This window comes from Coenobita brevimanus, chromosome 97 (genome assembly GCF_032717465.1).
Source record: "Coenobita brevimanus isolate Jiangsu-jjx chromosome 97, ASM3271746v2, whole genome shotgun sequence".
NCBI lineage: Eukaryota > Metazoa > Arthropoda > Malacostraca > Decapoda > Coenobitidae > Coenobita > Coenobita brevimanus.
This window is the reverse complement of record NC_137050.1, coordinates 46,540,450-46,553,339: the sequence shown is the minus strand read 5'-3', so window position 1 is coordinate 46,553,339 and position 12,890 is coordinate 46,540,450. Positions and strand designations below refer to the sequence as shown.

Sequence of the window (12,890 nt, the reverse complement as noted above, 5' to 3'; positions counted from 1 at the left end):
GGAGGTTCTTGATGGTATAGTCCAGCCAATAATTTGGTTGGGTGGCGATCTACCTGGTGCAAAATTTCTTTTTTCCAACCTATCCATCCAACCTATCCATCATCCCATCTTCAACCCTCACTAACCAGCAACCCGTAGCGCCTTTCCTTGCCCCTCGTTATAGCTGTTGATAAAGATTTTCACTGGCCCCATCTTGCCTAAATTATAACTAACGCTGAGGTCTACCTTTTTGATAAGTTTCATTTGGAATAACACACACACAGACACACACACACACACACACACACACACACACACAATCACCTATCCTTGCAAAGGGTGGGAGATAATAAATAAAATATAATAAACAAAAACAATTGATATCAATCGAATTTCAAATACATCTGCAGGTTCAGCAATACAGATTTTGTAGTAATGTTTAGCTCGTTAAAGTTACATCAGCCAAACATCGCCAGGCCTTATCATAGGTCATTAAAACTAACTGAACCCTTAAGCATTATTTAAGTACTTACGCTGAATTAATATAACTTGATAATTTGTTCTTGTTTTTATTGCCTGCTTTCAGGATTGCTCAAAAACTTATAACCGGATTTTGCTTATTTATTTTGGAGGGGAAAGGTATTGAAACAATCCAACAGATTTTGGTGGTGATCCGAATCATCTTCCGGATCCAGGATCTTTTTTTTTTTTTTTTTAAGGATTCTCTAACATTGCGAGATAGTGGCAATTTCAACAATTTTGCTTCTAGCTCGATACATAATGCCTACAATGCTTGCACTTCAGCTTTGGTGAAGGTTTGCAATCTCGGAATGCTCTTGTTTAAGAGAAGAAATTATTTACCTCAGCACCTGCGAAAGTAGAGCATCAAGTTGTTTCAACACGCACTTAATCAACAGGTGTGTGACACTGGAGTGACACAGTAACTACAGCTAAAAAGCAATATTTCCGAGAAAATACGTAGCTATAAGAAAACGAATATAGTAATAAATCTAGATAATAATAATAATAATGCATAAATAATAATAAAAATACTAATAAATCTACTTAAACCTTAATCGAAATTTGGTCAAGAGTGTCTCCACTTGCCAGGATCAGCTACTGAACAGCTTACACATCTTTAGGCCTTTCGGCCCAGAAATAAAATTTTTAGAGTAATGGGGATTCATAAGAGGAGTTGTGGGAAATAATTATTACACCAACAATTGGGCCAAGATGAAACAAGAGGGAAAACCACACTTTTAATAGTTTGGTATGAAAAAGAAAATTAAAAGTAAACGAGAACCAACACTGTTGACTGGTACGGTGTGAGGATGGGGAAACGATATGAAATGTAAAACCTCCACAAGATTACAAATAAATAACCTGTTTAAAGAAGGGAGGAATGAGTGTACTTAGATGCTACTCTCTGCAGAAAGAATGTGCCGAAGACCAGTTCAAGTGTGACAACTACCGATGCATCAGAGAGTCCTTCAAGTGTGACGGTGACAACGACTGTGGTGACAACAGCGATGAGATCGACTGTCCTCCGGTGAGTATTACGCCAAAAGGGTGGAGGTTGTGGCAATTTGTTTAAGGCAGTATATTTACCGTGCTACCTATTGTTACCATAAATGAATTTTAGTCTACCACTAAGCGCGAGTTCTTACCTTGACTTATCCCGGTCTGATTAACCTGAGTCATTGTATGTCATTACCAAGTGTCTGTAGCAGAGATCTTAGGCTTTTGAAGATGTACGGCTACTGGGAAATGTGTATGGTAATATTAGGCTATGTCATCCATAGATATATTAGGTGGTGTGTCCCAAATGTTCGTTTCACCAGACATTCTAAAGAAATGTCAACTGATACTCCTATTGTTTGTTTACTTACATATTTTATTGTAATGGTTAGACTCCCATCAGTATATTACTTCTGTCCTTCAGATTGTGAGCTACTGAATGATTTTTCTGAATCATTACAATGTCACGGAAGTAATCTGATGATTAAAGGGAACTGTGTTCCGGTTTGTGAACTTAGACGCCTTTAGATACTGATATAGCTAACTCGTGGCTGTCCAGCTTATTAGCGATTTCAGTAAAGCATAACCATTGCATTCAACAGTGACACATTTGAACGGCTTTTGTGCGACATTGCAATGTGTACTGATATTTGTTAGGAATTACTTGGTCTAGTCAAGAACATGGGAGTAACGCGATTATGATCGCTTATATAAATATAAGGATGTTTGCTAAAGTTGAGTCTTCTCATCTTACTGAAGCATTTTGATGCAATGTCTTATGCCACTGGACTTGTTGTATTTGGCTCGTTTCACATGGAAAATCTAGCTCTGAGGTTCATTACAGTTGATGTCACCTTCTTTTGTCTTTATAAATAAAAAACACACTACTGTACATGGGTGAAGGAGCTTGCACGCCTACACATCTGCTGTAGTTCGCTATTGATGTTCATGTATTGGTGCCAGTGAGAAACATCTTCACGTGTTGACACCGATATTGGCTGGCGGCTCGGCACCTGCCTATACAAACGTCCTTCATATTCCTCCCTGTCGTAAAACCATAAAACTGTAAGCTGCGGAAAAAGTATAGCTTCACTCTGCAGTCTTACGAATTTACGTTCACATGAGCCTGAGCCACAACAACAAGATATACAGTGTCAGGAAATGAGATGTTCGGAGGGAACCCAACTTTTGGAGTGAGAAGACAGCAACAGCAAATGGAAAGAGCATCATTATTTCAGACATTTTCATATCAATATTTCATCATCAGTGATGTAAAATTCAAGAATTAAATAATAAGTTACTGTTTATAATAAAACATACTGCATAAAGAAAAAAATACACAGAAAAAAAAATAATATAAGCAAAGTTTGGTTTTATTAAAAGTGGGTGGCTATCGACCACTAACCTCAGGGCCGTCATTTTGCTAATTTTCCAAAAGACTGTCTCATTTCAGCACGAACACACTGACATACTGAAGGTACTCGTGCGTTGATGATACAATCACCATGTCCATCGTGAAATGCCATCCTTTATATTTTCTTAACATTATACTCAAAAGTGTCATGGTACTATAACTGATACTTCACGACTGAAACAGTGCCCACAGGCTCACTCTAATTTTTGGGTATAGGAGAAAGAAAGAAGGTCGTAGATTATATTTCAGTGTTCCGCAGATCCATTCTCTCAGCTTAGGAAATATATTTTTGGTTAGTGCAGCCAGATGATAAATTAATATTGTCGAGTGTTTGTTGCATAGGATAATCAGTTTGTCATCTGAACATACTCTTTTCCTGAGAAGATCCTTTTTCTATCAAAATATTTTGCAAATAATGTTTACACTGAAAACTTATTTTATCAGCTGGTAAATAGAGTCCTAAATGACCACCACATGCGTAGACAAATAATCCCCACTACCAGAAAGGAGGTATTTAATCTTCATTTACCCTTCTTGAGTGATGTTACTGAAAAGGTGAGAAGCTTGTGACTTCTGAAACTTGATAAATTTCATTCATGGATAGACTTTTAAAAGTTTACCTTAAGTAATACATTGAAAACTAGCTTTTTGTGAATGTTAAAAATTCTTTTCCGAGCGACTTATGTTCGTCTGTCACTATTTTTTCATATGCCCATCTTGCCACATAGGGTATGTTGGTTGCAGAACCAGTGCTTTCAATGTCAGGACTTGGCTCAATAAAGCAGGGCAGGATGACGACTCCGGTCATCTCCTTACTCAGCAGGAACAGAAAACTGTCTATCATGTGATATATTGTTTGAGAAAGAATAATTTAAAAATTTATCTTGTATATCAAATTGTAACTTAAGATTGCTAGACTCACTGTATGCTGTCACCCATACCCCATTGGTATGTACTGTACCACAACTTCTACAGTGCAAAATTATTTTTCCCCTCTATTACCTCTATATTAATTTTTTTTTTCCTCCAAAGCATTTGTTTGAGTAACTTGTTTTCCTTCTTCAGTTCATGTTACTTTTTTCTCTTCAGTTTTACGTTACTAATTTTGTTATATTGACGAAAAAAAAACTCTGTCGTCTTTTTGCTGCACAAGTTATTATAAATTATGTGGACTTGAAAATTTCATCCAGGTAAAAAACCAACACTGCAGCCATATAAATAAAACAATCAAGTATTGGACATCAAGTACGAATTAATAAGGTAGACTTGTATTTAGGGAAAACATGGAAACTGCATACCCAATCCATGCCGATTTGAATATTACATAAAAATAATACTGCATCATAAAAGAAAACAGTATCCCGATGTAAAAGCCACATGATCGCAACGGTGGCTTTGCTGTGCGTGTTGACACAACTTATGCTGTCCTGCAGGTACTGAGGTAATTACTTTCCCTAAATATTCAGGTATTAAAGATATACTATAATACATTACAGACACACAGATGTCTGCTATTATACGAGTATTACTTTTTTAAAGAATGATGAATGAAAACAAGAAAAAATGGTCGTTAGATTAATTCAGCTTAATTATTTTTTAAAAATGCTCATGGGTGCAGTTTTTTTTTAATTATCTATAATATGGCTTGGCGATGTTTGGATGATAAAACTATAACGAGCTAAACGTTGCTAGAAAATCGTTCATGCTTAACCTACAGATTCATTTGATATGCGATTGGTAAATATATATATATATTTTTTTTATATTTTGTTTATTATCGCCTGTCTTTTGCAAGGATAGGTGATATAGTGTGTGTGTGTGTGTGTGTGTGTGTGTGTGTGTGTGTGTGTGTGTGTGTGTGTGTGTGTGTGGGTGTGTGTGTGTGTGTGTGTGTGGGTGTGTGGGTGTGATTGAAATGCTTCAAACAGTTTTTATGCGAGTTTAACCAAATCTGATGGAAGTTTGTCGTCCAGTCATTTAGTACGCCTTCTTGAAATTCAAGAATTATGGGAAGCAAGTTATATTGCATCGTTAAAAGTTGACTTAGTAATATTAGGCTAACCAGATTTTTATCCATTAAAAAAAAAAAAAAAAAAAAAAACTTTCGGTACGAGAAATATAAGGGAAGAATGAAGAATTCTAGTTTTGATGATAATCAGTCAGAGCTCAAGGTCATTTGCAAAGGTTAACCCGTGTGTGCCTTGTCGACAACATGATTTTGTTTTAGAGCTTTTCCTCGTTTCGACGAGATATTAACATATGCATGTGCATCAGTAGTATATACTACTACCAGTAAATAACATTTTATAGTGATTTAGTTTCTAACCACAGAGTCGGGAACACACAGATTCAAGAGGACTTCACTTTCCTCTAAATACACTATGCCTTTTGCTTGTCTTTCTGTCTTGTCATGTTTTTACTTCCTTCCACTACTTTGTTTACTTTCTCTTTACACAGAAGGCCGTCTTCAGTATTGAAATCGTGACCAAACATTTGATTTCCCCACCTACAGGTAGAGTGTGCTGATTCCGAGTTTCGTTGTGACAACAACACATGCATCTCCATAACCAGAACCTGTGACGATCGCAACGACTGTGATGACGGCAGTGACGAAAACGAGGACTACTGTTCAACGGTGAGTTCAAAATACAATGAGTATTGGTTCCTTGTGACTTCCACTCCATAAATATCTTTTAAATTGACAATATGTTCTACTTAAGCGCTCTAGTTACTGCACCAGCTTAAGAAATCGTTAGGTTAAAGAAATCAAGAGGAATGCGAAGTTTTAAAGAGTTTCAGGACGTCAGTGAACTATGTGCATAGATCAAAAGATGACTGAGCACATGGCTGGGTATTAATGCTGGAGTGAGATCTAATTATTTCATATACTGCAGTCTTGGATTTTCAAAATATAACTATGGATGGGTTGTGAGAAATGAAAATACGAGTGAGGAAAAGTGGAACAAGAAGGTTTGAGTTTATAAAGGATTGAATATCCTTGGCATACAGAATTATATTGGCAAGGGAAGAAAACTTGCTTGTAGGCTACTGTTAACGATGAAAGACGGTCGAGAATATTGCCAATACTTATCGCCGGAAGATAATACTTGTGATTGCATGTAAAACGAATGTTTTTCGATGCTCCTCGAAATGGCAAGTGACGGAAAGTTGACCCGTTGCCGAATGAGGAAGACGGAAATCCTTGAAGAGTTACAGTATGTGCCTTAAGATAATAATAAAAAAAAGACAATTAGACTAACAACGTATAAGAAAGAAAAGTTGATGATTGAAAGTCAAGTAAAAGGGCTGGAAGAAAAAGACATGAGCGGTTGTCATGTGTCCGTATCTTATCGGAGTTGTTTAGTATGAGAGTGAAGAATATATACCGAAAGGAGTGAAAATCATTATATTCAAGAGTACTAGCATTTTCAAAAATTACGTACTATAGCCTCCATGCAAGAGGTAGAAGTAAATCATATGAAGAAGAGCGGCATCCTCCAGTGCGCATGTGAGCGTGGCACTAATATGTATATATTAAAAAAAATAACTGAGAACTTCTGGACTTATTGTGCGGGATACTCCGGATCCGGGTCCGCCCCCAAATTTATTAGTACTCTCTTGGCCCATACCCCAGCATTCCACAGAATTTCATTGAAATACTTTGAGAACTTTTGGCGATATCGACTAGACAAACAAACAAACAAACAAACACAGGTGAATACACAACCTCCTTCGGCATCTTTGACGTAGGTAATGAGGGGAACAAAACGAATATTCCACTCAATTTTTTAATCTTCCAGGGAGAAGACGAGAACGCTATCAGACACGTTGTATGGTGGTCGTGTCCAGACGGAGTATTGGGATGTCTTGTAAACTGTTGAAGCAACAGAGGATCTACTCATACAACTGGAACGATTATGGAAAAAAAAAAAAAATAAAATAATGGGAATGATTATTGTTTTTGTCAAATTTGGATGGTGTTGCTCAAAAAAGGCCCAAAACTGATATCCAAATCCGAGTTGTCTCTAAAGTTTTCAAGGCACAGCAGACTTATGCATAGTGTCGGAAAGGCTATGGAAATGGAACAGGTGTTATTTCTTAGGCCTCCCTGAAGCTCTGACACCACATTACTGAAATGACAAACAGCTCGAAACAGAGAAGGAAAACAAAGTAGTTATTAAAGTTGTAAAAGGTAAAACTGACATGTTTACACCAACCAACAGTGGACCTTTACAAATAACTGGAAAGCTACTGGAGAAGTAATAAATGTTACGTAAATTGCTGTTCATAACAAATCAAACTTAACATTAGGAAAATGGGACAGAACGCTCCTTCATTAAGCTAAATTGATAATATTAGAAATTTTTTCTTCGTTAAAAACATTTCATACTTTCAAGAGTGGACGCAGATAGCGCTCTCTCTCTCTCTCTCTTCATATATATAGATATATATATATATATATATATATATATATATATATATATATATATATATATATATATATATATAAAAAGTAAATCGCTGTCTATGTATGTCTGTGCATTTGTTCCTTTTTTTTTTTTTTCCCACGAGAACGGTAATACAGAGCGACATAATTCTTTTTGCATTAGGTCGGCATAAGTCCAGAGTGTGCGAAGAAAAAATGGCGGTCGGGCGTGACGCGACGGCTCGAAATTGTTGAAAATCACGATATGCGAAAATGTCAGCATGTGTGTGTGTTCGTTTCTTTCACGAGAACGGTAATTGTTATCGAGCTAATTCCGTTTGCATTAGTTCGAGGTTTTTCCACGAAGTGTCAGAAAAATACAAAACAAACATTTTGGAGATCACACTCAACGCTACGGCGCAAAACTGTCGGAAATCGCGAAACGCGAAAATATGCGAAAATCAGTTTTTCGACTTTCTGGTCAGAATTTGTGACTATGGGATGAGTAACAGTAAGGAAACAAATATAATGGCATTTGCAAAAATTTTATGATGGACCCACAAATTTTTGGGGACAAGCACTAGTCTAAATAATATCAAGCAGTTTATGTGTGTGTCTGTCTGTGTGGTTGTTCATTACTTTCAAGAGAAAGGTGATAGATATTGAATCAATTCTTGTCTGCATTAGGTCGGACTAAGTAAAAAGAGTGTCAGAAAAATACCAAACAAGAAATTAGCGATCACAAACCACATGACGGCAAAAAATTCTCGTAAAACCCTACACGTGAAAATATGCGGAAATATTTTTTAATCTGTGCTGGGAGGGGGTTGGTAATAGCCAATACCCTCTTCAGGCATAAAATGATCCACAGGTATACATGGCGAGTGATGAGAAGGGTGGGTGGTGAACTGAATGAAAGGAAGGCAATGATTGATTATGTGTGTGTGGATGAAAGGATGCGAAGATGTATATTGGATGCAAGAGTTTATAGAGGTTGGGGGAGTGGCCTTTCTGACCACTACTTGGTGGTGGCCAGAATTAGGATGCAAGTAAGATGGAGGAATAGAAGAAGGGAAAGACGAGAGGAAGGAGTAGTTGCAAGGAGAGTGGAAAGGTTACAAGAGGATGAGAAAAAGGCAGAGTATAAGAGAGAAGTGGAGGAACGATTGGGCAAATATGAATTGGAGCAGATGGGAGACGTGGAAGGTGTGTGTAAGATATTTACAGAAGAAATATGTGCAGCATGTGATGTGGTGTGTGGAAGGAAGAGAAGACGGATGGGGGTGCAAGGAACAGCGTGGTGGACTGAAGAGGTGAAACAGGCTGTGGCACAAAAGAAGAAAGCATACAATGAATGGATGAGAAATACGGGCGTGGAAGAAGTTGAGAGGCAGAAGAGAGAGTTATACGTGGAAAGGAAGAGAGGTGAAAAGATTAGTAAGAGAGAGTAAGAAGAGAGTGGATGAGGAATTTGGAAGGAATTTGAGTGTAAAGTGGAGGGACTGTAAGAAAATGTTCTGGAGAGAAGTGAAAAGAGTAAGACAGGGTGGAAGTGAAGTTAGCAGGGGAGTGAAAGATAAACATGGTAGATTACTAGTGGAGAAGGGAGAAAAAGTGAGCAGATGGAGAGAACACTTTAAGGAATTGTTGAACGTAGAGGATGGAAGTAATGCGAGTATAAGTGCCTGGGGAATGGCTGGGAGAAGGAGGGAGGTGAGAAGACAGGTAGAAATCAGTAGGATAGAGATTGTGGAAGCAATGAAGAAAGTTAAATCGGGGAAAGCCCCAGGAATTGATGGAGTGTGTGGTGAGATGCTGAAGCATGGGGGAGAGATAGTAGTAGAATGGATGTGGAAGATGTGCAGATTGGCCTGGGAGGAAGGTAGAGTCCCGGAGGATTGGAAGTCAGGTATAATTATTCCCTTGTACAAAGGAAAAGGGGAAAAAGAAGTGTGTGGTAATCATAGGGGCATTTGTCTTCTTAGTATAATAGGAAAAGTGTATGGTAGGATACTTATAGACAGAGTTAGAGAAAGAACAGAGAAATTAGTTGGAGAAGAACAGGGAGGCTTTAGGAAGGGAAGAGGTTGTGTAGATCAGATATTCATTCTTAGATCTTTAGTGGAAAAGTTTCTAGAGAAGGGAAAGAAGTTGTATGCGGCTTTCATGGATTTGGAGAAAGCATATGACAGGGTGGATAGACAAGGATTGTGGAAAGTGTTAAGAATATATGGAGTAGATGGGAAGTTGTTGAATGCTGTGAAGAGTATGTATGATGGTGCTAAGGCTGCAGTGCGTGTGGATGGTGAACTAAGTGAATTTTTCTCTTTGAAAGTTGGTTTGAAACAGGGATGTGTCATGTCTCCATGGTTGTTCAATCTGTACATGGATGGGGTAATAAAAGAGGTACAAGGTAGGGTAGTGGATGTTGGAGTGGCCCTGGTGAGAGAGGATAGTGTTTGGAAACTCCCTGTACTGTTGTTTGCAGATGATACTGTGTTGTTGAGTGAAGATGAAGGGGAGCTACAAGGCTTGGTGGATGAGTTTGAGAGAGTGTGTAAGAAACGGAACCTAAAGGTGAATGTAGGGAAGAGTAAAGTGATGGTCTTTGAGAGAGGTGAAGTCAGTGAATGTATAGCGAGGTTGGATGGTGAGGAATTGGAAAATGTGAGTACGTTTAAGTATTTGGGTAGTGTGATGAGTAAGGATGGAGGTTTGGAGGGTGAAGTGCTTGAAAGGGTACAGCAGGGAAGAAAGGTTGCTGGTTCCTTGAAAGCAGTGATAAGAAACAGGGAAGTGAGCATGGAAGTAAAAAAGTTACTACATGACAGTATTGTGATACCAACTCTAACGTACGGAAGTGAAGCTTGGACGTTGTTGGAAGGACACAAGTCAAGAGTGAGAGCAGTGGAAATGAATTATTTAAGAGGAGCTTGTGGAGTCACGTGGAGAGACAGGCTGACGAATGAGGATATAAAGGAGCGTTGTGGTGTTGATGTGGATGTGATAGGAAGCGTTGTGAGGAACACACTGAGGTGGTTTGGCCATGTGGAGAGGATGGAGGGTGAAAGACTGACGAAGAGAGTGTATGTGAGTGAGGTGGAGGGTGGAAGAGGGAGGGGGAGACTGAGGATGAGATGGAGGGATGGGGTGGAGAGGTATATGAGAGAGGGGGGTGTGAGTTGGGAGCAGGGTAGTGAAATGGCGGGGGACAGGGCGACTTGGAGGCGATTTGTTTGTGGCCACCCCAAACGGGATTGAGGCGTCTGGCAATAGATAGATAGATAGATAGATTTTTTCCGACTTCCCAGTGAAAAATGGTCAAAAGAAAGATGGTGGAATCTGGAAACATTTTGTGACTGAAGGGCTGTTAGTTACTCCCGCATTTTTTTTTTTCTCGGTTAAGCAATAGCTCCGTTATAATACTAATTTCAGACACTTCATCTGAGTTACACTTCATGTAGCAGAAATATTCTGTTTTTGTCGAAGAATAATCCGGATGGATGGAAGTGTAGCTTTGTAAAATATCGATATGCCATGTAAATTCCTCCCTCCTCTGCGATCTCCCCCCCTCCCCCTTCTTCACTGTTCACCCACTAAAACCACATACTTCAGTGACCTGTAATTACCTTCCCTGCAACCTGTTCTAGTTGTATATTCAGATCTTCACTGCTCCCATCTTGCCTAAATCATAATTGAGGCAGAGGTCTTAGCTTTTGAAAACTTTCATTTTTCCGGGTAAAACATTTTGGAAGGACACACACACACACACACACACACACACACACACACACACACACACAAACTATATCACCTATCCTTGCAGAAGGCAGGCGATACTAAAGAAAATATAAAACACAAAATACAAATGATACCAATTGAATATCAAATGAATCTGTAGGTTCAGCAGGAACGATTTTCTAATTACTTTTAGCTCGTTATAGTTATATCATCCAAACATCGCCAGGCCATATTATAGACCACTAAAATAACTGCACCCATGAGTATTTTTTAAGTACTTAAGCTAAATTAATCGAACTTGATAATTTTTTCTTGTTTTCACCCATCGTTCATTAGGATAAGTATTAGTCGTATAATAGCAGACATCTGTGTCTCTATAATGTATTACGGAATCATATATACCTGAATATTTAAGGAAAGTATATAATTATTTACCTCAGTACCTGCAGGGTATCATGAAGTTAACATGCAGCGTAATAATTAGGTGTGTGACACTGGAATTACACATTAACTAGAGCCAAGAAGCGATATTTGCAAGAAATACGCGTCTATAATCGTGCCAGATAAATCTGATAAAACCTCAATCTAATATCGGTCAAGAGTGTCGCCAGTTGTCAGGACCAGGTACTGAACAGCATTGTAATCTTTAGGTCATTTGGCCTAGAAATTAATTTTTTTTGCGAGCGCAATGGGCGTACATAAAATGAGTTGGGGAAAATAATTAGTACACCAACAATAGGGCCAAGATGAACAAGAGAGAACAAAACACAGTTTCCCATAGGAAATCTTAATGGTCTAGTAGAGAGAGAGAGAGAGAGAGAGAGAGAGAGAGAGAGAGAGAGAGAGAGACTGTTAGGAGATGAAAAAGAGTGTGGAGATGGGGTAAGATATGAAATGTAAAGCCACTACAAGATCGAATAAACTGTTTAAAATAAGGAGGATGAAGTGCACTTAGATGTCACTACTTGCAGAGAGAGTGTGCCGAAGACCAGTTCAAGTGTGACAACAACCGATGCATCAGAGGGTCCTACAAGTGTGACGGTGACAACGACTGTGGTGACAACAGTGATGAGATCGGCTGTCCTCCGGTGAGTATCATGACAAGATTGGGGGTTATTGCAACTTGCTTATAGCAGTATACCTGCTATGCTACCTATTCGGTTACCAAAAATGAATTTTTCTCTGATAGTAATCGCTAGTACTTCTTACTTCGACTTATCTCGCACAGTTTAACCTGTGATACTATGTCTTCAGCAGGTGAGTTTAGTCAACATCTCACACTTGTGCAGGAGGTGGACGGCTAGTGGAAAATGTGTTTGGTCAAATTAGGCTATTTTCATGTAGAAGTATATTTGGCAATATGTCAGAAATGTTCGTGTTAGAAAAATTTCTGATGAAATATCAGGTAATAGTCCTATAGTTTATTTACTTCCTGAGAATAGTTAGTATGTTATTAATATATTAATTTTAATACATTAATTTTGTCTTTCAGACTGTAAAGTCTTCTATTATTTTTGTGTGTCATGACAATTTCAGAAAAGTAATCCATTGGGAGAACGCAGTGTGTTCTGGCTCGTGAAATTAGGCGCCGTCAGATATTAGAGAAGCTGATTCATGGTTGTCAGTGTTATTTACGCTTTTTATTCATCATAAAAATTTCATTTGCAAATGAGTCTTCATTTACCGTTGTGCGACACTGCAGTGCGAGCTCATCTTTGATACGAAATACTGTTATAATGGAGAACATGGAAGGCATGACATTTTGTCCCTTACATAAGAATAAAGGAGTTAGCTATAGTTGACATTCAGTGC

The 12,890-nt window shown here is 38.4% G+C and overlaps 2 protein-coding genes across 2 annotated transcripts in view; both read left to right on the top strand.

Moving 5' to 3' along the window:
* LOC145413688 (uncharacterized) overlaps positions 1–12,890 on the top strand; it is a 616,371-nt gene that overhangs the window by 39,419 nt on the left and 564,062 nt on the right. The window contains exon 3 of the mRNA XM_080283343.1: positions 1,412–1,528. Coding sequence (XP_080139469.1) covers positions 1,412–1,528 — 117 coding nt within the window. The remainder of the gene's footprint in view (positions 1–1,411; positions 1,529–12,890) is intronic.
* The window catches only part of LOC145413755 (uncharacterized), a 56,729-nt gene continuing 45,567 nt past the window's right edge, over positions 1,729–12,890 (top strand). Inside the window, exons 1-3 of the mRNA XM_080283412.1 lie at positions 1,729–1,755; positions 5,424–5,546; positions 12,050–12,166. Of these exons, the coding sequence (XP_080139538.1) occupies positions 1,729–1,755; positions 5,424–5,546; positions 12,050–12,166 (267 nt within the window). The remainder of the gene's footprint in view (positions 1,756–5,423; positions 5,547–12,049; positions 12,167–12,890) is intronic.